General features: G+C 35.7%; 1 protein-coding gene across 4 annotated transcripts in view; it reads right to left on the bottom strand.

The window, feature by feature from the left end:
• The window catches only part of LOC150075060 (TATA-binding protein-associated factor 172-like), a 934,682-nt gene that overhangs the window by 859,257 nt on the left and 49,089 nt on the right, over nt 1–26,336 (bottom strand). For 3 of the 4 annotated variants that reach the window (XM_090388242.1, XM_090388245.1, XM_090388243.1), the window contains exons 4-5: nt 8,587–8,733; nt 1,321–1,490 (exon numbers count right to left, since the gene is read on the bottom strand). In XM_090388242.1, coding sequence (XP_090244368.1) covers nt 1,321–1,490; nt 8,587–8,733 — 317 coding nt within the window. The remainder of the gene's footprint in view (nt 1–1,320; nt 1,491–8,586; nt 8,734–26,336) is intronic. The other variant, XM_090388244.1, reaches the window with a different exon arrangement.

Below are 26,336 nucleotides of genomic sequence, written 5' to 3'. Positions count from 1 at the left end.
GTTGTCATTCCCTGACCTTTCCGCATCCTCCATATTTGGTGGTGATGGGCTCCAAGTTGAAAATATGTTGGCAAACTTCAAGAAACTGGTTGTTGTTGTTATTTTGTTTTTAGGAGCATTAGCAGCTAATGCCATATTGCTCCGGGGATATGCAGTTGTCATTCCCTGACCTTTCCACATCCTCCGTATTTGGTGGTCACGGGCTCCAAGTTGAAAATATTTTGGCAAACTTCATTGTTGTTGTTATTATTTGGTTTTTAGGAGCATTAGTAACTAAGGCCATATTGCTCCAGGGATATGCGGTTGTCATTCCCTGACCTTTCTGCATCCTCCATATTTGGTGGTCACAGGCTCAAACCCCAGTCAAATCAAGAAGCGTGTGCTACGCACTGCTGCTCCTGCCCACCTGGCTAGAGATGCCTCAAGAAGCTGGGCTGCAACGTGAGCATCAAGGTACATTTTTAACACTCCCATATCAACTACTTCCCAGAAAATCTATGAATCGTTAGTGAAGGGTAAGAAGTTTCACCGGGACATTCAAGATATGAAGAACCAGAGGAGGTGGAATGTCAACGTGATGGCTGACTATTGCTAGATGCTCAAGTTTTAAAATCAGTTTTAAAAACGAGAGGCCTGTGTTTAATGAACTTTTTACTACACTGCCCTTTTTAATAGTGCTTTCAACATGTATTTAAATATAAAAGTGTGGGAAAGTAGCATTTTGTTATTATTTGGGAAAAATCAAATTTCCTTTCATGATTTTTGAAGAAACCTGACATGATGGAAACAAATGGAAGTCATTTTTGAAATCAGCATTAGAAAATTATTCAGAAACACCCTTTTCTGAATCAGTGAATTTTTTTCAAAATGCATAGTGTTATGATTCCACTTGGCCATTTTTCTTGTATTAAGAATTAAAAATGGATTATGTGGAATTATACATTTTGATATTTTTAATCATGTGATGTGTTTCTGACATTGAAGGAGTATTGGGGAATAAATCACAGTAAATTTCTTTTTTCTTTTTTACCTATAAAACCTCAAATAACAAGAGGCCATAATTCACCATGTGAATGGTTTTTTGGTTTAGGATATTCTTAGAAATTAAAAATTAACCATCTGATAGGTAAAAAATCAGAGGCAAAAGGGAATCAAATTGATCATTTGAGAATTATGATAGAATGGACAATGATTTCAGAATGAAAAAGACATGGGAAGGAGGCAAAATGACTCCACATCTGTTAGTAGATTAAGTTAAGATATAAGTACTAGTAAACTAAAATTAAGATATTTTGATTAACTTAAAAAATGAAAAATTACCTTAGTTTCTATCACTGTTCTTTTTTCTTCAATTGCAGGTAATTTTTCTTCTAAATCATCATTGGAAAATATTTCACTTGTGTCTAAACCCAAACATTCTGCCATTTCCAGACCCAATCTTCTATTCAGTAATTGCCTTTGCTTAGCTAGTCGCTGTTTGGAATCTATTGCTTACAAATGAGGGAAAAAAAATTATTAGCCTTCACAGTGTTGTACCAGAAGTCTCAACTTGTGTTTATTAACAATCAGAACCATTTTTGAGGCAAAGAATACATTTATTTCAACTTAAGAAAATCTTCGTTTGTATTTTAGGTGACATAATTTAAGAAATTCTTAGAACTGTGACCATTATTATAAACAATATTTACAGATGAAGGTACCAAAACAATGAATTATGTTGTAGCCAAAGATTATATATTACCATGTAAAATAGCAACAGCAAAAGTATTGTAGTAATACATGGTCCTTTGGTGAGGGTTCCAAAATAAGCAGATAACAGGGAAACATGAATGCTGAACATACAACACAAGTAACAAGTTACTTTTTAAAACCGATTTAGTTGACTGATAAAAGTAATAAAGTTTATTAAAAGTTACCTTGAGAAAATAGCAGTTCATTAAGCCACAGTTAAACCTTGATAAACTGCATCTGGTTATACAGAGGTTTTGGATATAACGCAAGTATAATTATTCTCCCTTCCCCCATAAGGAACATTTAAAAAAAAATGCAGCTTATGGAAATACACAAATTTCGAAATAGACATTAGTATCCATACTTGTTGCACCGGTGTTCATAATTCTGCTGCATTCCTCGGTGGAGGATTCAAAGTTCAAACGGACCTTTCCACAGCATCCCAAAGACATTCCATAGGGTTCATGTCTGGTGAACTGGGAGGCCATTCCATGGTGGTAAAATCTGTGGAATGCTCTTTGAACCATGTTCTAGTCACTGTGGCTCTGTGGGGAGGCGTGTTGTCCTACGGAAAGAGTCCATTGCCCTGTGGGTGTACGATGACCATGAAGGGATGCAGGTCTACAAGGTTGGACACATAATCTGAACCATTCAGAGGTGCATCTAGACGTACCAGAAGTCCCAACATGTGCGATTTGAACACATCCCAGACCATTACTGACCATCCACCTGCCTGCCTGCCAGTTCCTTGTTGACATAATGGGTGCATAGCTTCATGCAGTTCCACCAGATACGCACTCTCCCGTCCGCTCAACGCAGATGAGGAGACCTATCTCCAATCATCCAAGGTCCAGTGCTGAAGTTCTTTCACCCAGTTGAGGTGCAGAGTCCTGTGTTATGGTGTTAGAAATGGGACTCTGGTGGGTCAGCGGCTCCCAAAATCTATTGCAGCTAATGATCGCCTGATGGTCTTGGTGGAAATGTTTCTGGTCACCTCCCTCATTAAAGTTGGCAGTGATTTGTGCCATTGTTGCTCTCCAGCTGGCTCAAACAATGCAAGACAGACATCAACGGCCACATTCATCCACCACCTTTCTCTGCCCACAGCGCTGTCCATGATGAGATGTTATTCCGGAAATGGCATATTCCCAATACACTCTTGATACTGTCGAATGGGGACAATGCAATTTCTGTACCGCCTCTGCAATGGAACAACCCATGCATCAGGCACCCCACTATCATCCCTCTTTCAAAGTCGGTTAACTCACGATGTTTATCTATACTGACATTGAATTACCGTCTATACCTGCCAAGCGGTGGGTTCATCCATTAGCGAGAGGGGTGACAGTGTCGCATTACGCAGGAACCAGGTCTCTCATGAATTCTGTCCTTTCAGTGTATAACAATAGCAATAGAGAGAAACTTAAAGAAGGCAAATCAAATTTAAGATATTTTAACATTTTTTATTGAAAAAAGGAAGTTACATGTCATTGTATCATCATGGAGTTCAATGGCAGAGTTGAACTAACATTCAGGGGGGCCACCCAACATAAGATAAAACACATATCCAGACAGAAACTAACAAAAGAAAAACTCAATACCTCAAACATCAAAACCAATTATTGCAATGGTTTCACTCTGTGAGGCTGTTTCTCCCACCTCGTCTCAAATATCAGTCACAATTAAAAAATACACCAATGAAATGTTAATTGCACAGGGTATACTCATAAAATTAAACATGTCTCTCCCCGAGAGGAGAGTAGAATCAGCCATGTTTGTCAGGTGTGCTATATATTCAGTTACAAATTTTTACAAAACAGCATATGATATTCTTTTCAAGGATGAAATCACATTTCGAATGGCAAAATCTAAAGACATACTGTAAAGTGGAAAAGAAATTAAAGCTGTGAATTTCAAGAATATCTTAATTGCATAACTCGAGGGTACCCAATAGGAGGGGGGGAAAAAGCTTTCTCTTTTATACCCTGGCATATTACCACTCAGCTACAGCGATTGTTAGATTATGCAGCCTGTCATTACGAGGCTGAATTGTTCCTTACTATTTATGTACTATACTGTAAACTGGATTCCCTGTAAACACATCTCATTTAGAAGCAGGATCATAATAAGTTTTTAAATTTTGAATATATGAAGCATTGCTATTTAATATTTTTACTTTAAAGTACTGAATTTGCATTTAAAACATTTAACCCATTTCATCTACCGAACAAAATAATAAAACTGAAGGGAGGGACTGTGAAATGACATACTCTCACATAAAAATACTTGCTTAATAGATTATCTTTTAGTCATTGTCTATTGATGTTAAAAAAATTGGAAAATAGACCACTTAAATTTTATTTCCAGCTATAACATGAGTGTTAAGGTTGCCTCTTGACACCTTAGTACCGTGTTACATAGAGGTTGTACTGCATTTCATGAAAAATAACGTTACTTTCAAGTTTGTTTTTTCTTTAAATTCTTCTGCTACCATACACTGAATAACTTTTTTAAATAAAGAATACTTAAAACTGCTAAAGAATACGTGAAATGTTCATTCGCATTCTATGCGAATGAACATTTCACGTATACATTTCACGAATGAACAAAAATGCGCATTCTATTGTTTTTGTAACAGAGATATCCGATATCTCTGTTACAAAACAAATATATTTATTAAATTCCAATCAAATCTACATCAGATAATTTTCCATGTCTTGCTATCTCTGAAGCACAAAACATCCTTTCTACATAAGCATAAAATGGCAATCCTATATTGTAGCATAAAAATAGGGGTTCCACAACTGGAGAAATGGAGGTGAAGGGTATTATAATTGATTAAATAGTTAGTGAGTTCCATATTCTTTTGTCGAGACATCTTTCTTCCAAAGTGGTAAAAATATATATATACCAATTTTTTTTTAATTTTAAACAATAAAATAAGTTCTGCTATGTACCAAAATAGTATTCTTTTTATTAACATGTGCAGAACTTATTTTCAATAAAATAAGCAGAGCCTATTTTATTATACTATGACTGAAAGAACTCGGTGATGCCATGCATCTTACTGCTTACTTATGCAATATGTGACATCTCATTGTTTTTTAGTTACACTAGAATCAGTATAAGACCCTTGGAATGCTCATCATAATGCCATTCAGGATCACCATATGCACTTATATAACAATTCTGAAATACATATTAACTGCCTTCTGCATGTATTATCCTGACAAGTGTTCCGTTTTATAAAATTTTCTAATTCGAGCCCAGATCTAGATATTGTTTTCATTTATATGCATCTCTTTAGCCTTTAAGTGATCTGATTTCTGTATTTATCCCATGGTAAAATTTATAAAATTTTCGATTTCAAGCCCTACTCTGCATACAGTTTGAATTTATAACTCACTAATAATCATGGTAGAAATAATATTTTTTCACTAGATGACATTTCCAATGATAAAAAAAAAGTGTTATTTGTTAATTTAAGTTCTAAAGGACAGTTATTTTGCTGGTTCTACAATTTCTCTGACTAAAATTGTTCCTCCGAGCCCCAGCACATTTCTCTTGCATATACAATTAATTCTTAACTCGTGCTGACTGTTAACACTACTAATCTCATAGCTAACCATAACAGAACCTTTAATGACCCGACTACTGGAGCTCAATCGGAACTTGTAAAAATATCTATTGTGTTTTGATCTGTAGCATTTTGATAATCTAGTCCACTGCTGTCAGAAAAAGCAGACTACAGGCATACCTCGAATAACGAATAGGATGCGTTCCACGAAATTACTTCGTTAAGCGAAACTTCGTTTTCAGAGGTAAAAATACTATGGCCAGAATAGGGATACGTTCCTACGTAAAGAAAATGAAAAGCTTTTTTTTTTCGAACAAAGAAAAGTTTTATTAAATAAACATTCAACTTACAAAGTGAAATCACATTTTAAAATATGAGTCTAAAGTTGATTGCTTATGCTTTTTTTCTCTTTCATTTAACAATTGCCTATACGGAGTTATTGCACTTAACACTGATCGCTTAACAATAAAACTTCTTCCTAAATCAGGATCATTTTCACTAAAAAAATTTAAACGTTTTCAATGTCATTTAAGCAGCTTTTTAAATCTTTGTTTGGTAACACTTTTTCGGCAGGAACTTCTTTAACTTCGTCTTCATTATCTTTGTCTTCGTTGCCAACAAGGTTTTCTAAATCTTCCACTGAAAAACCATCATCTTCTGCATTCAATAAATTTCTAACATCCTCTTCATCGACATTTTCGAAACCTATTGATTGAGCCATCTGGATAACTTCATTTCTAATTTCTTGGATGCTATTTTCTTCTTCTAGTACAACTTCTGGCCATATTTTGCACCAAACTCCATTTAAGCATTTCTTAGTGACTTCTTTCCAAGAACTATCAATGTTTTCAATTGCCTTTTTAATGGTGTAGGTTTTCCAAAACGTTTTAACTGTCATTTCCTCTTTATCCTCTAGTTCAGTTAAATTGCTTAATGTTCAACGCAGATAATAAGCTTTAAATGATGCTATCACTCCCTGATCCAATGGTTGAATCAGAGAAGTTGTGTTTGCTGGAAGAAACACAACTTTGACAGGAATGCATGTGTCCAACGTGTTAAGATCAGTAGGATGTCCCGGAGCATTGTCTAACAACAAAAGAGCTTTTTCTTCAAAGTTGTTTTTTTGACAATACCGTTTTACTTCAGGACAAAAGTGGTTAACAAACCAATCAGTAAATAACTCCTTGGTAACCCACGCTTTTCTATTTGCTTTCCATATTACAGGTAAATTCATTTTTATGTTACCTTTTAACGCCCTCGGATTTTCTGAATGGTTAACTAATAACAATTTTAATTTATAATCGCCAGAGGCATTTGATCGAAAGAGTAACATTAAACGGTCTTTGGCTGCTTTGAACCCAGCAGCTGGTTTTTCTTCAATAGAAATGAAACTTTTTGTTGGTAGCCGTTTCCAGAACATACCGCTTTCGTCAACACTGAACACCAAATTTGGTGGAAAATTTTCACGTTCAATTATTTCCTTTAGTTTTTCTGAAAACTTATTCGCGGCTTCTCCTGTTAATTTTACACTATGAACCCTGGCCCGTTTTTTAAATTTCTCGAACCAACCACGAGAAGCCCAAAAGGTTTCCGTAATTTCGTCAGTTTGTTTAGATTTCAGGTGTTTAAACTGGAATATTTTTTTTATGTTAAATGGGGCTTGAAATTGCGGACTTCGTTATATCGAAGCTTCGTTATCAGAGGTAACGTTAACCGAGGTATGCCTGTATATACCTGTGTAACAAATTCTTGGATTTGTATAAGTATCAGAACAAAAATATGTTTGTTTATTAGTTTTTTCCATTATTAAAAACTGTTTAAATACTGGTTGAAAAATCTAAAACACTTAATTGTAAAACTTAATGCAGAGATAAAGTATAATTGAGCCGAATCTGGTTCTAAAGTACAATTAAAGTATGTATTTTTATGGGTATTTTTTTGCATATACTTTTTCATTAATCCCATAATTTTATTACCTTATCTTTCATTCATGCAAAGATTTATTGTGAATTTTAATAATTAAAATTACAAAACATTTTATTTCATCATTCTGTATCAGCGGAGTTTTCAATTATCTCAGTTGGTACTGATTCTATTTATCTCAAAATGAGACATTTTTATTAGTATTGTGTGGCAAATGTGCTGTCTAGAAATAACTAAGGAAATATTTAAATTGATAGACTCCTTCTGAAGAAAAGTACACAAACAGGATTCTATCAATTTTAATAGAATCCCTTTCTAGAAAATTCTAAATCAGAATAATGTAGAACGTTCTAAATTATTCTAATGGGAAAAGATTACTGCTGTATGAGTTCTTAATGGAATGTATTTTCGAAGAAGTACTATTATATCCAGTAGCCAGAAAGCTTCATTGTTTCCCAAAGATTAGTACAGTTCCTGATTTTTTTATAATCACACTTCATATGTAGGTTGGTGTGAAATATACCAGTCTACATATTACAAACTTCAACGTGTTTCTTGGCAAAGGATTTATTAATGAAAGTATTCAGTGGTAGTTAATTAAAAATACCTAAAACTTCAGCACTACAGGATTGCAAGAGTGCATTTTAATGCAATAGTTGGAGTTAAATAAATTCATATGCTTTACTGCATTTGATTTCAATCATGGAATCTTTCTTCTCCTAATGAAAAAACAAGTTATACCTACGATCCTTAAGGCCTGGACTATGTTCAAATTAGAAACAAACACTATTATCCAATAGCGTTTAATCCAGTGATTAAACACACACACACACACAAGTAGGGCTTAAAGGTAGTCATAAAAAATATATATAGTCATTAAATATGTAAATAGAAGTTTTTCTTCCATACACTGCTTGGAAATTCACTCAATCAGAATAAATCATTCACAGTTTGGCATACTTTCAATAACAGACCAACCACCAGTTGATGAAATGCCAGTTAAGTGCTGAAAAAGATATCCAGCAGTCTCTCAGATTTTTAATGTATAGTGGAATTGCCTTTCAGGTGATGCCATACAATTTAAAAAGATATTAGAAACTTAGGCAGAACTGTGGATAATGATATATGTCTCTAAGTTGAACATAAGCCAAGGCTTAAGTTGAATACTCAGCCTTCATTCAGTGAGAACAGGAAAAAAAATCCTCATGACTGAAATCAAAAGCAGTAAAGCATAGGAATTTCATGTAATCTACATTTTATTCCAAGAATGCACTTGAATATTCTGAACTGTTAAAATTGAATTGAACTAAAATTGAATTTCTAAACTATTTATGTCAGATAATAAAAATTCTTACCTGTCATCTCATCAGTTTCATATTCAGTACCTTCTGAAGCTAATAAATCACTACCATTCCTAATAACTTTATTAATATCAAACTGTGAAAACTTCATTCTTCCTGTTTTGGACATGATTCTAGTAGCCTCATCACCCATCTCTAAAACTGAACATAACAATGAAAATTAAAATTTTAAAAAATACACCTGAATACTTTGAATAAACAATTATATAATTTTGGGATGGAAAAAAAATGGAGAGATCCAATTTGAAAGATATTAATCCATATTTGTGGCTATATATGTGATAAGCTATGGACTGATCATGCAAGTCTATTATAAACCCTCGGTTTATGTTTATGTTTTGAATTCTTTACACAGCTGTTAACTTTTTGGCTTTCAAAAAAGCTGGAGACTAGGCACATCTAAGGAAGAAAACAAGAGATTTCAGGACAAAAACGTTTTTTTTTTTTTTTTTTTGAAGTCCACACAATGAACTATAAATTAAATTTCAAATTTTAATGCCATACACATTTTATATTAAAATAGACACACGATTGTTTACTAGTAATAATATGCTTTCAAACATTAGCTTACCTACGATTTTTCTATCTGTTGATTTCTGTTTGAATTTTCTCTTAGATATCATCTAATTATGATTGCTTCAAGATACTGTTGCAGACCTTGCCCTCTTCAGAAAGGAGTCCAGGTTTTGCTTATAGAAAGTGCCCTAATATCTAGACTTGGATGTCAAGAGCATTTCCAAAGCTTCACCAGAAAGAGATCTGACCCCAGTTTTTCTTACCCAGCTGAATATTCTCTCACACTCAGCACTGCAATGAGGAATTATTAAAGTGCCAAGCATGATTTAGGATATTATTTCAAACTTACTTGTGCAATTTAATTCCCCAACCAAGGACCACTGTACATCAATACTTTCTTCTTTTATAATAGTGTCAGTAGGTTCTTACATGGAAACTGACAAAACTGAAAAACATCTATTGCTTCATCTATTTCTTTATCTTTAATGATGCTAAGATGTAGTAGAAACTGGTCCACAAAAAAATTACAAATTTTAAAATGATGCACTGCCAACTGAGGAAATTTGTGCTACCTCACCATTTATAAGAACATCATTTTTTCAATCTGTGCATGTCACATGCAACAATAAAGTACTGTATTTCCTCACTGAACAAAAGAATGGAAACTTCTCATCTTGTTTTAGACTCTCCATGATCTCAGCAGAAGAAATTCCTATGACAAAATCAGAATCCTCCTTCTGGTTTAGTGTGCTATGACAATCAACTTCCAAAATCCATGTGGAAAATTTAAAAACTATTGGCATAACATTCTTCAATGTATCTAGAACTAATAATCTCTATATATAGATGTCAGGTACCTTTCAGATATATGTTTGGAAAATTCAAGCCAGAAGAGAGAAAGAAAAACAGACTTTCTACAAGAGTGAGGATAACATGTCTAGAATTATCAGCTTGCTAGCACTGTTTAGGATTATGTTCACCAAAGTTTGTGATTTGGAAGTTCTTTATCTAGAGTTTATCAATTTGTCTTCTTTCTAAACTTTTTTAACCACAAACTGAATTTGAGCATAAGTTACTGCGACTGTGCATTATACTTTTCTAGCTGGTAACTCTGAAAAGTGTTCATATGCCTTGCCTCACCATATCTAACTTCTTTAAAGATTTGTCAAAAGTTGCCACTGTTCTACCAGTCTAGTTACACATTTAATCAAAGATAGCAAATATATACACACATGCTTCAAAACCTTTTAATTCAGTGGCATACATCAGTTGGAATTGTTTAAATCTATCTTTTCTTTTAACACTTCTTTCTAGATATTACTAAATTTCCACCAAGTATTCATCCATTTTCATAGAAAGGCAGGTAGCTCTTTTCAGCACACAACTTAATAAGATAACAAGGAGACAGCTTATTACCCCTAACTGCTCAACCTCCTCTTTAACCTTCTTGTTACTCCACTTTTCAGGCCTACCACAACATGTGCATTAACAAACTAAGTGCGGGCATTTTTTGTAGGCATCCCACATGCTTTCAGTTGTTCAGAAAATGATACATAATGTTGTATACTGTAGACTCACCATCCAATGTTTGCAGTAAGCGCTGCTCACTGCAAACATTGGAGTGAGCGCTGCTTTTAAAGTCTCAATTATTTTTAATACAAAATGTCACCACAATAGGATAGTGCTTGGAATCATTTTGATTACTGATCTCTGTAGGAGTTGAAAATGGTCCTTTTCTCAGAGCAATCACTACCTCTTCTTTCACTATCCATATAATTTTACTAACAAAACATTTCACATTGTTTCTTGTACAATTTTTTTTGCTTTTCTGCTATTGGGAAGCACATTTCTGAACGAGGTGCCTGTATACACAACTCAGAGGAAGATTATGATCATCATCACCATATTGAAATGCAACATCTATTTTTGCATTTCTTTCTATGCACTACATGCTGCCATTATGTTACGTGGGAAAAAAATCTTGTGTACATTTCACATTATGTTTATTCCAACAATCAGCTACCTGCTGGCTGAAGGAAAATCCACACATCTATCCCACAATCATCCTTCCTAAATTTGAATTGATGTCCCCCCCCTCAAGCACAGTGTGAGCAAAGAGGAAGAATACTACCAGTACTGAGCTTGTTCAATCCATTAAACACCTCAATCAGATTTGCAGTTGTCTAGTCTCAAGATGCTGCAATTTGCAGAACTGAAGTCTTTCTTGTTAAGACCTCCCTTTTGTTCCCTTCACCAATCTTGTTGTCCATCTCTGCACCCATTCCAGCAGATCTATATCCTTCCTAAAATGAGGCCTCCAAACCTATCTGCAATACTCAAGATATGGCCTGACCATTGCCTTGTACAATGGGATGCAGCCTGTCTACACTCCTCAGAGAACATATCTAACTGCAAAATTACCCCTCTAGGTCTTTTCCATTTTCCACTACCCACAGAAGCATGATAAAATGGTCACACATCACAGAGGACATGCTTATTAGTGAGCATATCTATGTTGCAATGTAGACTAGCACCCTGACAGCCAATTTGTTAAGGAAGGATGTAGATCAGCTGGAACAGGTGCAAAGATGGGCAACAAGATTGGTGAAGGGAACAAATGGGAGCTCTTACCAAGAAAGACTTCAGTTCCACAAATTGCAGCATCTCAAGACTAGACAACTGCAAGGTGATCTGACTGAGGTGTTTAAGGCTTTGAATGGATTGAACAAGTTCAGTATTGGTGATATTCTGAAAATAAGCAGAGATTTGCAAATTTTTTAAAAATTACAATTTTAATATAACTTATTATTTTTGTCAAAAAGTAAAAGGTGCAGATCTATGTTTTCTGGCAAAAAGCCAAAGAAATTCTTTGTAGCCAACTATATTACAATGCTAATAGAAAACAGTTCAAATCAAGTAAAAAATGGATTCTTGATTGTTGTGTTTAGACTATGATCATGATGCATCATTATATGTACAAAATCATTTATTGCTAATCAAAGAAAGCAGAATAACACTTTACTAGATAAGCCCAAAGGGTCACCGTTTAACAAAACAGCATATTCAGGATGAGTGGAGTGACAGTTCCTGATCAAGATAATCATGATACTGATGCTGAAACACAATAACTACTCTGCTGAAATTTCAACTTCAAAACTGAGTCTGAAATTCCTTTCCATAATAGCTAATCGTGGAGTCACACAACAAAGTAAACATTGGTGACCAGCCTGACTTTACTGCTGATGAATGAAAATTAAAATCTGTTAAACTTTATAGATTTCAGCTATAAATTTTAAAATAAAGTTCAAAGATCAAACTGCCGCCGTTATTCTGATAAAAGTTCTAATGGTTGTACAGTCCTTGTGTAACAAAGCCGCTGTTGTTGTTGTTTGGTTTTTAGGAGCATTAGCAACTAAGGCCATATTGCTCCGGGGATATGTGGTGGTCATTTCCTGACCTTTCCACATCCTCTGTATTTGGTGGTCACGGGTTCAAACCCCGGTCTAATCAAGAAGCGTGTGCTATGCACTGCTGCTCCTGCCCACCTGGCTACGGAGGTGCCAGAGACGCTGTGTGCTTCACAACACCAATTAAATGATTACATAGATCACAAGCAAAACTCTTAATATGAAGAATGAATGCCAACATTCACACATTATGGACAGTGTGCCCCTGGCAGTGCCTTTTGGAAATACACTTTTTGAAAAATTCTTATCTGCACTCTCTCTCTCTCCATAACGTATAAATAAGGATAAAAATTATGATATGCCAAATTCATCCCCCGATGCCTCTACTTTATATTATGTTATGATGTGCTATGCAAAACTGAAATTCAATGAACTTTGAACTGAATAATTACATCCACAATCTTCACCTCCACTAATATGAGGGGCAATCATTTAATTTGCGGACTGCAAGATCTTATCTTATCTTAATTGTCATCATCTGAATCTTCTGTGGATTTCCCCTTCTAGAAGTACTCTCCCATGAATTTTACACAATTTCACCACCATCATACCCATGTATTAAATGCTTCTTGCAAGCCATTTTTCAAAAGACTGCAAAGTGCTTCTGCTGTGGTTCTGCGAGCATCGTTGTGTTGGATGCAAAACACTTGCCTTTCAGAGCTTTCTTCAGACATGGAACCAGGAAGAAATCATACAGGGCCAAGTCAAGTCAAGAAGGGGGATGTGGCAGAACCTCGGCACCTATAGCAGTGTCCACTGCCTGCACATTAGCCGTATGGGGCATGGTCTTGGAGAAACTGCTTCACACTGGAAAGTTCGGTAGCACCGGAATATGCATAGCCAAGTATCAAGATCAGTATCTAGAGGGTGCTCACAGAGCTCTATTTTGGGTCTTTTTACATGGAACCTGGTGCTGTAGCAGTGGATCTCCTGATCTTTCGATAACGTCAAAACAATAGCGTACACAGATGACCTTACCATCTTCGTCAGTGATAACTCGAGGGGCGCCCCTAGAAACTACCACAAATTCTGTTCTCCAGAATCATCATGACTGGAATGTTACCAATAAACTTAAAATCAGCTTGTCAAAAATAAAGATGATGATTCTTGGCTCAAAGTTGGATATCTCTCGTCCTCCATTGGTCAAGATCAACGATGTTCATCTCCCTATAGTTAAAGAGAACAAGCCCCTAGGAGTGGTAATTAATTCCAGTCTTAATTTTATTCCTCACTTGACAAACTTGTCAGAAAATACGTAGATTTACTGGTGCAATAGTTAGAGTATCCCGTATTGATTGGGGTCTCGCTGAAAAAACTTTAAGGATCTATTACAATGCAGTTTTCCTCCCTGTGGCCACATATGCTGCCAAGCGTCTAGTTTCACAGGGCAGGACTCAATCACATCAAATGTAAACTTTCCTCCTTGCAGAAAACCATTTTGCGATCTATGGTTAATGCTTGTAGGACAGTCTCGCTGTCTGCTCTGTAGATACTGGCTAGAACACTACCTTTAGACTTGCAGGTTATTTATAGAGGATTTTTATACAGACTGAAAAAACAGATTGATGCTGAATTTTTGGGAATAACCATCAACCTTCAAGCTGATACTAAATGAGAAAGAAGGAGACCGTGGAATGAATTAGTCAATATCTGGCAGTCCTGATGGGGTACAGTTTCCATTGGTGCAACAACAAGAAAATTTATACCAGAAGTTTCATTTCTCCTGGATAAACGTGTTCAATCATGGTTCTCCTTGGATATATGTATGTCTTACATGCTAACAGGACGTGGATCAATGAACAAGTGCATTTTGAGGTTCAACTTATCTCAGACCTCTGTTTGTGTGGACCACCAGAAAGTTGATATCACATCTTGTTCTATGATGATCTTAGACTTCCTCTTCATGCACTCACTAATTTTCAACCAGGACAGGAGGTGTTCCTGCTTAAAAGCTCGGAGTCATATTGATTATTCAGTCTTTCGCTCAAGGCGTATTCCTAAAAAGACGGTCACAGTGTTGACAGTGTTGTCAAATCTTAACATGATACAGCATAATGGTCCTTTTGATGAGTAGCCATTGTGAGATATGAAATTGTTTAAAACCTGTTAAATTAGTAGTTGAGGCATTAAGTAATCTGATGAAAATCTTCTAACAAGCAAAGGAATTTTTAAGTTTCTTTTTAGTAATTTGGAAAAACAGAATTCTTCTTTGAACAGTATGCTTTTAAAAGATATTAGAAATGAATTGCTTAAATGCAGGAATAAAGATCTAGTATCCTTCATTAAATATTTAAGCAATGTTAGTTGTTTATATGAGGTGCAAAACAATGACTTTTTTGCTTTGGCAAACAAGAATGAAATAGCTCAATTATCAAAATCATTAATGGAAAGATTTTTTAAAGGAAAATGTGCTTTAACAGAAGAAATGCAAAGAGAAGATGTGAACATTGTTGTGGAATACTCCGACATGAAATCAGAAAAACCGATCTAAAATCTGAATTAGCAACAGCGAAACCAAAATCTGAATTAGCAACAGCAAAACCAAAATCAGGGCAAGCAGACAAACTGTTTTTATCGTTAAAAAAGGAAATGAGCTTATATGAGCAACATGCACCCTAATGCCCAACTTGAAGATGCTATTGGACACACTCTTAACAATTCGACCAACGTCAAGGCAAAATGAAAGAAATTTTTCTACGTCTAGAATATTTGTTACAAAACAAAGTGAAGACTATCAGATAGTGCAATTAATGCATTGTGAGTTTTAAAATTTCATTTTAAGAATGATAACCTTTAAATATTAAATATTTGTGGCATTATCTTTCAATTTTTTAAACGATTTTTATTTGGCATTTATTTTGTGTTAATTTTCCCTTCTTTTAATGTTTTCTATTATCAAATGCCTATATCAGGTAGAAATCATTTTTACATGTTATTGAAATATATAATCTTGTTACAATATATTGGTTCATAATAATAATAAACTATGCATTTATTATTAAATCATTTTTTTTACAGAAAATCTCTGAAACTTTTAGTATAACCCTATCACAGAAAAATGATTCACTATTTATTATTATGGTCACTCATTATTATTTAAAAACACGTAAATAAAATGTTATGAAAAATACAGAATAACTTATAATTTTTGGAATTCCAATTTCTCGTTCCCGAATCCCAAAGATCGGGAATTTGGAAACACTTGCATGGAGGGTTTACTACAATAATTCAGAGGGGAGAAAAAACTACAATATTATTATATGCAGATATTCTTTATACTTTAGTTGCAAGATTGCAATCAGGGCAAAACCTGGGCCCCACATATGTGCTTGTATTACCTACAAATCTGAGGATATGGGTAAAGTGAGAAAATTAATAGTACGCCTTTTGCTGTTCCTATGGTGTGGCGAGAACTGAGCAACCACATTGACAATTTCAGTACGACAAAAATATCAGGGAAGTCTAGAAAAAGCAAGTACAATGTCAAATATTCTAATATATCATCTGCAATAATGGCTGTTCCACAAAGTTTACCTGCCAATACCAGATCCTCTCCTTCCCCTGCAAAAGCATGGGCTAAAGAAAGCTGTTGTTGCTTAAGGGTTTTATATGACACAAAGGCATCAGAGGCCATAATGTGTCTTTTCTAAGTTTCTCAACATAACTCGCATTTTGTTAGATTTGTTTATCAAAGCAGATTTTTTGAATGAAATAAAACAGTTCTAGATTTGCAATTACCTAATATTTGTTGAAAGGTAGGTGCATTTTAATTATTACATAAACTCTGGAAGCAAAGTAATCTGGAATTTCTGAAGAGAGGGCATACCACAAGAATATATTTTACTGAAAGTTGAAGTTGGCATTGAGCACACAGATTGGGGAATTTTGATTAGCTAACTGATGACAGTGCATAAGATGAGTGTGTGGTGTGGCCAGTTTGCAGTCTAACAAGCATTACTTCTTCCTGCAATTTTTTCTGATGCTGGAGTCCATATTTGTGGATTAGGTGGTTTTATTTCATGTAATTTATTTCTCCATGCCTGGGCCCATTCAAATTCACCTGGTCTTTTAAATATAGGTCCAAAATCAGTGTAAAGGACTATCATTTGTGATGCTAACTTAGTTACATTATCTGCTTTGTCATTGCCTGCTATTCCATAGTGTCCTGGGATTCAAAGTTATTTCTGAGTGATTTTTTTGACATAGGTTTATCAGAATGCCAATTTCTTTAGGAGGGGATGATAAAAAAGATGTTTTCCCTGTATGTTTGAGATGATACTTTTCCCTGTATGTTTGAGATGAGCAAATAAGAATATAATAATGCAGAAAGTAATGATTCCTGACATATTTCATTTAATGCAAGCTGGATAGCATATAGTTCTGAAGGAAGTATGCTGTACTCAACTGGAAGCGATTTTGAGAATACAGCTGCTGCACCATCAAATGACTGGGACTTAGAACCATCCATATAGATTATAAGTTTCCCAGTGTATTCTAAAGCATGATTAGAATGTAGCTGTTGGATGTTAAGTAATGGAATGGTATTTTTTGACCACTAAGTGAAGTATATATAAATGTCTAGCACTCATGTCTATCCCATGGATGTAAAGGCATATTTGCATTTCCCTCAATTTTGTTGAGATCAAGTTTCCACTTATGCACTATTTCTCAAAGGCGTATCCCAGCAGGCCTAGGTTTGATGAGTACTAAGTTTGTTACGCTTAGATTCACTGCATGAATCTAAGCCTAACAAAGAGGAGGGGAAGAATGGAAGGCTTCTATTTTAGTAGCATACTGCACAGTGGGCTTTGTCTAATATAAAGCAGAGGGTCATGTATGTCTACACATAAGCTGTGAACCAGCAAGGTTCTGTAGGCACCTAGTTTTTAGCTGAAGCAGATACTATAGTCAACTAGTCTATGAGCGGATTAAAGAATGGTATAAATTCAGCATTGACTGTCTGTCAGCACCCTATGATGCTGAGGATACTGAACAAAAAAAAAATTAAATTCTGGAAGCAAGTAGTTTGCACAAAGGTTCACCCAAGTTAACTGTCGTCCAGTTAACTTGGATGACAAGTGCAATGTTGAGTCAGTTTAGTTAGTTAGTTAGTTATTTGGAGCATTAGCAACTAAGGCCAAATTGCTCCGGGATATGCGGTGGTCATTCCCTGACCTTTCCGCATCCTCCGTATTTGGTGGTGACGGGCTCGAACCCCAGTCTAATCAAGAAGCGTGTGCTACGCACTGCTGCTCCTTCCCACCTGGCTACGGAGGCGCTGCGTCAGTTTAGTGTGATATAAGCACTGGGGGGAAAAAATTGAGAGTAGGAGTGTGTTATAGGCCTAATGACTGTGATGAGTACCAAACAGTGGGCCAGCAAATTAGAATATCTCATAACAGGGGGATTTTAACTTTCCAGATATTGACTGGAATTTGTGGGTTGAATCAGCATGCACGAAGAATCAGCAGTGATTCTTCATGCATTAAGAATCTGCAGGTAAAAGACCCACTGGGTGGAAGTGATCACAGTGTACTAATGTGGAATTTAATTAAAGACTGTCAAAGGCAAAGGGAAAAGCTTTTGCTTTTGTAAGGGTGACCACAGAGGTCTCAGACACTTTTTAAATTGTGTGCAGTGGGACCAACTGATGATGTTACCAACAGCAAATTCTAAATTGGAAGTAAACAAAGAAGCTACTATGCTTTTCATAGCAACAAAGAAATAATGTTCAAGGCTTAGAACTAAATGAATGTCAGAAAACTATTGAGACACATGGCAGAGAAGAAAAGTGCATGGTATACATATAACTTATCAGGTGATATAGAAGCCTATGGTAGATATAAATTAGTCTGTAATGAAGTCAGAAAGGAGATTAGGCAAGCTACGGCAGATGAGAAGTCTCTGGCAAAGAAAAACAGCAAAGACTTCTATGCTTATATATATGCTTAGGGTTGGATCACATCTAAATGACTTTATCACAACTGAAAGGAAAGTGGAAGAGAAATTGTTCAGGATGGACATAAAAAAAGATACCCGGGGTGGATGCAATCTATCCAATTTGTACTATATCATTTTTGTACTGCAGTCACAGCATGGATTTGTTAGGGGGCAGTCTTGTCTAACCAATCTGATAGGTTACTATAATGCAGTGACCAAGGAAGTGGATGCAAAAAATAATTTTGACATCATATACTTGGATTTCAGGAAGGCTTCTAAAAAGATACTTTTGCACATAAAAGACTGCTGTACAAAGCTGAGCAATGCAGCATTAAGGGCAAGTTATTACTATGGATAAAGGAATGGTTAAGTGGAAGAAAGGAGAGAGAGTGGTTATCAATGGACACTGCTCTTCATGGACTAATGTTATTAGTGGAGTTCCCAGGGTTCAGTGCTCGGTCCACTTTGTTTTCAATATTTATCAATGATATTGATTAAAGTATATCAGGCTCAATGTCTAAGTTTGCAGATGATAATACAAAGGTTGGCAGAGTGGTTAACAAGTCATCAGGTAAGCTACTGCAACAAGATCTAGGAAAATTGGATTGATGGGCTAAGAATGGCCATTGAAGTTTAATGTTAAGTATTGCACATGGGTAGCAGTAACCCTAGCATAACTTATCAATTGTGCAGTACTACAATCAGGGTAGTGGAAAATGCAAACAAGACCTGGGGTTAATTATGCAGTCAGACATGAAATTCTTTGAGCAGTGCAGACATGCTTCCAGGACAACTCATGGGGTTTTGTCAATGATATACAGAAACTTTGCTACCAGGGATACCTCCTCTATAAGTGTATCTTTGTGCCCATTGTGTATCTCCTCTATAAGTGTATCTCTGTGCTTATGCATGTGGTGCATAAGCACAGGGTGACTAATAGTCACGTTAAAAGGAGTCTAATTTCTGCTCAGAGATTTGCCTTTTTGGCTGTGATGCAGTCATGTAAAATGGTTTCAAATGATGCATTACAAAATATCAGGAAAAGAACCAATTGATTTGGTTGTGATTAAACGAGTAATGGAGAATGCAATCAAGAAAAATAAAAGGATAGAAATATTGGGTATTAAATCTTGTATTGAGGAAAATAAGGTACATGGGAAGCAGGATCTAGAGAGAGAGAGAACGATTGTAACAAGAAATAGATAGTATTTGGCAAGAAAGGTGGAACCATTCTGACAAGGGCCGTGTCACATATGCCTTCCTGCCTGGAGTAAAGGTAGTAAGAGAAATGGATAGATGGCTGGGCTTGGGTCTGATGGCTAATGATAGTAACTGGGCACGGAATGAGGAAAAGTTTGGTGGAGCTGGGAAATAGAAAATGATCCAAGGTGTGTATGTGGGCTTGTGTATGTGAAATGGATAGATGGCTGGGCTTGGGTCTGATGGCTAATGATAGTAACTGGGCACGGAATGAGGAAAAGTTTGGTGGAGCTGGGAAATAGAAAATGATCCAAGGTGTGTATGTGGGCACATTGAAGATACTGATCACGTGTGGGAAAATTGTGCAAGATACACAGCACAAAGAGAAATATTTTTCTCTCTATGTTATTGTTTTTTTTTTTTTTTTTTTTTTTTTTTTTTTTTTGGTTTGGTAGTTGTGGGCGCATCGGCTTCTGTGGCCATATTGCACCTCCCAAGGTTTTTGCAGTACTTTGATCCAAGCCCGAGGCGGGAATCAAACCCGCGACCTTTGGGTTGCCGGGCAGGTACTTTACCCACTCGGCTAGCCCGGTCGGCCTATGTTATTGTTATTTGGTTTATAGGAGCATTAGCAACTAAGGCCATATTGCTCCGGGGATATGCGGTGGTCATTCCCTGACCTTTCTGCATCCTCCGTATTTGATGGTCACGGGCTCGAACCCCGGTCTAATCAAGAAGCGTGTGCTACACACTGCTGCTCCTGCCTATGGAGGTGCCCATTTTTCTCTAAGATAGGCTCATACACCCTCAGTGACTTATTTAAGAATAGCATTTGGTATGAAGCTTTTTTAGATTATGCTAAGTGAATTAATGAAATAAGGAATATGAGACTGAGAAATTAATGGACTGTATATAGGGTAAATATGTACAGGTGACCCCCGCTTAATGCTGATAATTCGTTCCGGAAAAACAGCTAAGTGAATCCGCGATAAGCGAGCGCCACATTCCTATAAGGTAACATATGTATTTGTGAGTTACGGTCAGTGCCATAGGATATTTCCTAATCAATAATAAACGGTAGTGAAAAGATGAACAAATGTCCGTCAAAATATTTGTACATATAAAATATTCTGCATTACATACGTATATAATTATGTGGTAACTACTTACGTATCAAAATTAAACTTAAAATTCTAATTAAAATCATGAATTTAATTGATCTAAATTGATTTAATTTAATTGATAAATTTAATCATGAAAAACGTGTCGATTTTGGGTTGAACTTTGGCCCTCTTCCAAATAAACTAAAAGGGGTATTAATTTTAAATTCTCCGCAGCGTTACCACCCAACAATAAAGTCAACCGATCCTTCGCCGCTTTGAAACCTGGCATGTTTTTTTTATTCTTTCAATATGAAACTTCTTTTAGGCATTTGTTTCCACAAAAGTACTGCTTCATCTATGTTAAAAACTTGTTGAGAAGTATAACACACAATACCCCTCTTCAATAATTTTAACAAGTTCTTTTTTTGAAAGTTTCGGCTCCTTGATCTGCACTTGCGGCTTCTCCCTGGATTTTAAATCTGTTCCACCAGCCCTTACTAATGGTTCCACTTTTTTTTTTTTTTTTTTTAGGCGAGTTTTCTTCAGATCATCATATTGGCTAATCTCTTTCTCTCTTTTTTTTTTTTTAATAATATTTAACTTAACTGAATTCTGCATTGAATATTATTTTCAATAAAATTAGTTAGTCTTTCCATTTCAATCCTGGTAGCCGGCCTAGCGCTAGTTGCTTGCAGTGAAACAGCTATCTTTCCCGCTGCTAAAATTAATTCTTTATTTTTTTTTTTATAATTGTTCTTACAGTTAAACTTGCAAGTCCTAAATTATGGCACACATCCGCATGTCTTTGACTGGAATCGATTCGCTTCAACATGTCTAATTTAATTTTCAAATTCCGTCTTTTTCTTACATTTATAGTCTTCGTACTGCGCCCAGACGTTGTTGCTTTTTCATTCTTATCAGCCATTATTAACTCTTCGAAAATGTAACTGCGTTTGTTGCATTAATTATGACACAATGTTCAAGTAAACTGTAAGTTACGAGCGATGGCTAATACTGTACTGAGTGATGACTAGACTAGACTTCGGTTAAATGCATATAACGCAAATATTACAAGCAATATACTTGATCATTTTTTAAAATGTTGATCTCGGAACTACGTAACAAGTCACTGTACTGCAATTAAATTAGCGTGCGAGAAAATTTCACTGAGCATGGGAAAATTTCTCAAGTCGGCGTGGGAAACGTTTTAATGCTGTTTTGCTATTCATTTTCAAGCTATCGACTCCATCAAATGAAATGATTTCGTTAAATATGCCAAAAATGCAATCTGTAAAAGAGCGTTAAGTGAACTGTGACAGCATTATAGTCAGATACAGGTTATAATATATGAACAGCTTTATAGCGAATCAGCGTAAAGCGAACCGCGTTATAACAGGGGCCTGCTGTACATACATACAGTTTTAAGAGTTTATTTGAACTGATGCTATTTCAATTTACATTTTTTTAGCTATTTGAGTTATTTTATTTATATTTTGAGCTATTAATATCAGTTATTTTTGCACTGATGAGTTTTATTTATATTAGCAATTGTTGAGTTGAAAGTTTAATGTGAGTTTACTCTTTGTAAAAAAAGGAAGGGAAGGGAAGGGAAGAGAGAGAGAGAAAAAGGGGGAAGGGAAAAAAGAAGGGAAAGGAAAAAGAAGAAAAGGGGGAAAAAAGGAGGGAAAAAGGCGGAAAAAAGGCGAAAAAAAAGGGTGAAAAAAAGGTGAAAAAAAAAAGGCGAAAAAAAAAAAAGAAAAGGGAAAAAGGAGAAAAAAGAACAAAAGAGAAGAGAAAAAAAATTATGAAAGAATTATAAAATTAGAAAGGGGGGACAGCAAAGGATTAATTAAGGATGAAATTATGGATTAAAGATTTAAGCACGGATGAGCTGTTGCTCAGGTAGCGCATTGTACAAGTAGTGTAGGTTAGTAATGATAATGATATGCCAGATGCTCAGATGAAACCAGGACATCAATGCCAACCTTAACAAATTTGCCATCAACCGACGATATAAACGTGGAATACTTGGCCCAACACCCTCCATGGACTGCGAACTTTCAGCTGCATGTGACAATCGCAAAACCCCTTAATTAATACAGGGAATGGTGACCACAGCACCACCATCTCTTGACAAAGTGTTGCAACCCATCGCAACTGTCTAGACAGAAGTGAAACTGCCCAGGTTGGAGATCCCTGCGAATTAATTAGTGAGCTTAACGGCAAACGAGTCTGACAGTGCTCTTGTTGCTGCTATCTCCCATGAACTGTGAGGACAACAGTCACTACTGTAAATTGTATATGTATTTGTCATTTCATTTTATCCCAATATCATCTTGTTTTTGTTCTTAAATAACTTATGGTTTTCAATGATTTTGCAACACCTCTTATCTGTAAACCCGTGAAGGGAAAGTTGCAATACTTCCCTTGTAACCAATTACAATCAAATGTTGCAATAAAGATTCTCTCTCTCTATCTCTCTCTCCCATGTCACATCTGCTGTTTTCACCTTGTGCAGAATCACCATCTTTAGTAACCATACATTGCAGCTCTTGAAAAACCTACATGAGAACTTGCTGTTGCTCAAGTGTGAGTAGCCTTGGAACCCAGTGTGCACAAACAGAAATAGTCATGGAGAATGCTGTATGTGCATGCTTCTTATTGATATTCTCAACATCTCTGCTAGTTACTGTACTGTTATACGACAATCTTCTCTCACAATTACAGAAGCAGTATTTATAGTTTCTGTGGTGACAGCAGTGGTTGGTGACCAAGACTGCTGATTTTTGTAACTGAATCGCATCCATCTTTAAACATTCTAAACCACCCACAAGCTGTGCTATATGGAAGCATAGATTGACCATAAGCCTCTTTTAACATTTCATACACTTCAACTGATATTTTCTTGAAACAAAATTTGAGAGCAGCATACTATTCCTCATCTGTCACATCCATTGTTACATAGGTGAAACTAAATAGGCATAAACTTGACCGACTACCAACGTAACAGCAGGCACTCGAGTCAACTGGGCAGTTGCTACGTGATACAGCTTGGTTTGGTCTTAAATTCTGCAGCTCTGCCAAAAATAGCAAGCCATATGGTTGTTCATGAAAGTTACGATCATTCTTTATTGAACAGCCATACAATTTACATACATATACAGTACAGAGAAAATGAGTTGGTTTTTGTAAAATTAAATTTTCTGTTTATACTCCAGGACAACCACATAAGGTTAGAGGAGTTCATTAGAGGCTGTTGTCGTCATTGTTATTTTGTTTTTAGGAGCATTAGCAACTAAGGCCATATTGCTCTGGGGATATGCGGTGGTCATTCCCTGACCTTTCCGCATCCTCCGTATTTGGTGGTCACAGGCTCGAACCCCCGTCTAATCAAGAAGCGTGTGCTGCTCACTGCTGCTCCTCCCCACCTGGCTATGGACATGCCTAGTTCATTAGAGGCAAGGACTTCACCATGTTTAGTAATCATGGGCTTGAACCATGTGGCTGCTTAGAAGCCGAGTAGTCAATCAAAAGTACAAGCATTTAAATGACCAATCAGCTTGCTATTAAAATATTTTCTTTCTTAATTTTCTTATTAATTGAGCATCAACAAAATGAAAAATTGGCATGAATATTTGAGAGATAAGGATATGAAAATTTAGGATCACAAATAATAGGTACATTGTTAAACATTAGAGTAAATATTGTGTGTACATACATCATTATTACAAATGAGAACTCAGAAAAGAATAAACAAATACATATAAAATGTAAAATCTGGCAATCCTGAGCCCTGAATATTGCCAGATATTCAGTGAAACCTTATAACATTTCATATCCTTACACACCTTATAAGGCAGAAAAGGGTAACACAACATAACAAAATATATCAGTATACTGATATATGCACTTAATTTCACCTGCTATATAATATTGTACTGCACAACCTACATGCATTAAAATGCAAAAAAAAAAAAAAAAGTGAAATGTATGCATTAAATAAAGAATGCATAAACTGATGGCTTCTTTGCATCATTCGATGATTCTCATATGAGCTGCTCCAAAACTAATACTTCCAATTTTTTCCCCACTTTTTTTTTACAAACAAAATGTAATGGTGTCAGGTGAGACTTTAAACATTACCACAATATCATGCAAGTTTCAACGGAGGGTGATATTCATGAGCCTATGAAGCAGCAAGGTCATATATGTTATTGAGTGCCTGAATGCAGAGAACATTACACCCATTACACACATTTATGAGAATATGCCCAAATGTGAGTACAGGGCAGTACTATGTCTATCGGTGACAGTGGTAATGGTCTGAAGGATGCCCAAAGGATCATCCATTGGTTTGGTCTTAAATTCTGCAGCTCAGCCAGAAATAGCAAGCAATATGGTAGCTCATGAAAGTTACGATCATTCTTAATTGAACAGCCATACAATTTCCATACATATACAGCAGGCCCCCGTTATAACGCGGTTTGCTTTACGCTGATTCACTATAACGCTGTTCTTATATTATAACCCGCATCTGACTATAACGCTGTCACAGATCACTATAACACTCTTTTACAGATTGCATTTTTGGCATATTTAACGAAATCGTTTCATTTGATGGAGTCGATAGCTTGAAAATGAATAGCAAAATAGCATTAAAACGTTTCCCATGCTGACTTGAGAAATTTTCCCATGCTCAGTGAAATTTTCTCGCACGCTAATTTAATTGCAGTACAGTGACTTGTTATGTAGTTCCGAGATCAACATTTTAAAAAATGATCAAGTATATTGCTTGTAATATTTGCGTTATATGCATTTAACCGAAGTCTAGTCATCATCACTCAGTACTGTATTAGACATCGCGCGAAATGGACAGTTTACTTGAACATTGTATCATAATTAATGCAACCAACGCAGTTACATTTTCAAAGAGTTAATAATGGCCGATAAGAATGAAAAAGCAACAACGTCTGAGGGCAGTACAAAGACTATAAATGTAAGAAAAAGACTGAATTTGAAAATTAAATTAGACGTTTTGAAGTGAATCAATTCCGGTCAAAGACATGCGGATGTGTGCCATAATTTAGGACTTGCAAGTTTAACTGTAAGAACAATTATAAAAAAAAAATAAAGAATTAATTTTAGCAGCGGGAAAGATAGCTGTTCCACTGCAAGCAACCAGCGCTAGGCCAGCTACCAGGATTGAAATGGAATTAACTAATTTTATTGAAAATAATATCCAATGCAGAATTCAGTTAAGTTAAATATTATTAAAAAAAAAAAAAAAGAGAGAGAGAGAAAGAGATTAGCCAATATGATGATCTGAAGAAAACTCGCCTAAAAAAAAAAAAAAATGTAGAACCATTTAAAACTAGTAAGGGCTGGTGGAACAGATTTAAAATCCAGGGAGAAGCCGCAAGTGCAGAAGGAGCCGAAACTTTCAAAGAAGAACTTGTTAAAATTATTGAAGAGGGATATTATGTGTTATACTGTACTTCTCAACAAGTTTTTAACACAG

The sequence above is a fragment of the Mastigoproctus giganteus genome, chromosome 14 (genome assembly GCF_048544385.1).
Source record: "Mastigoproctus giganteus isolate SK-2022 chromosome 14, ASM4854438v1, whole genome shotgun sequence".
NCBI classification, from domain to species: domain Eukaryota; kingdom Metazoa; phylum Arthropoda; class Arachnida; order Uropygi; family Thelyphonidae; genus Mastigoproctus; species Mastigoproctus giganteus.
Note: the sequence above shows the minus strand (reverse complement) of the source record. Positions and strands in the feature narration are given on the sequence as shown.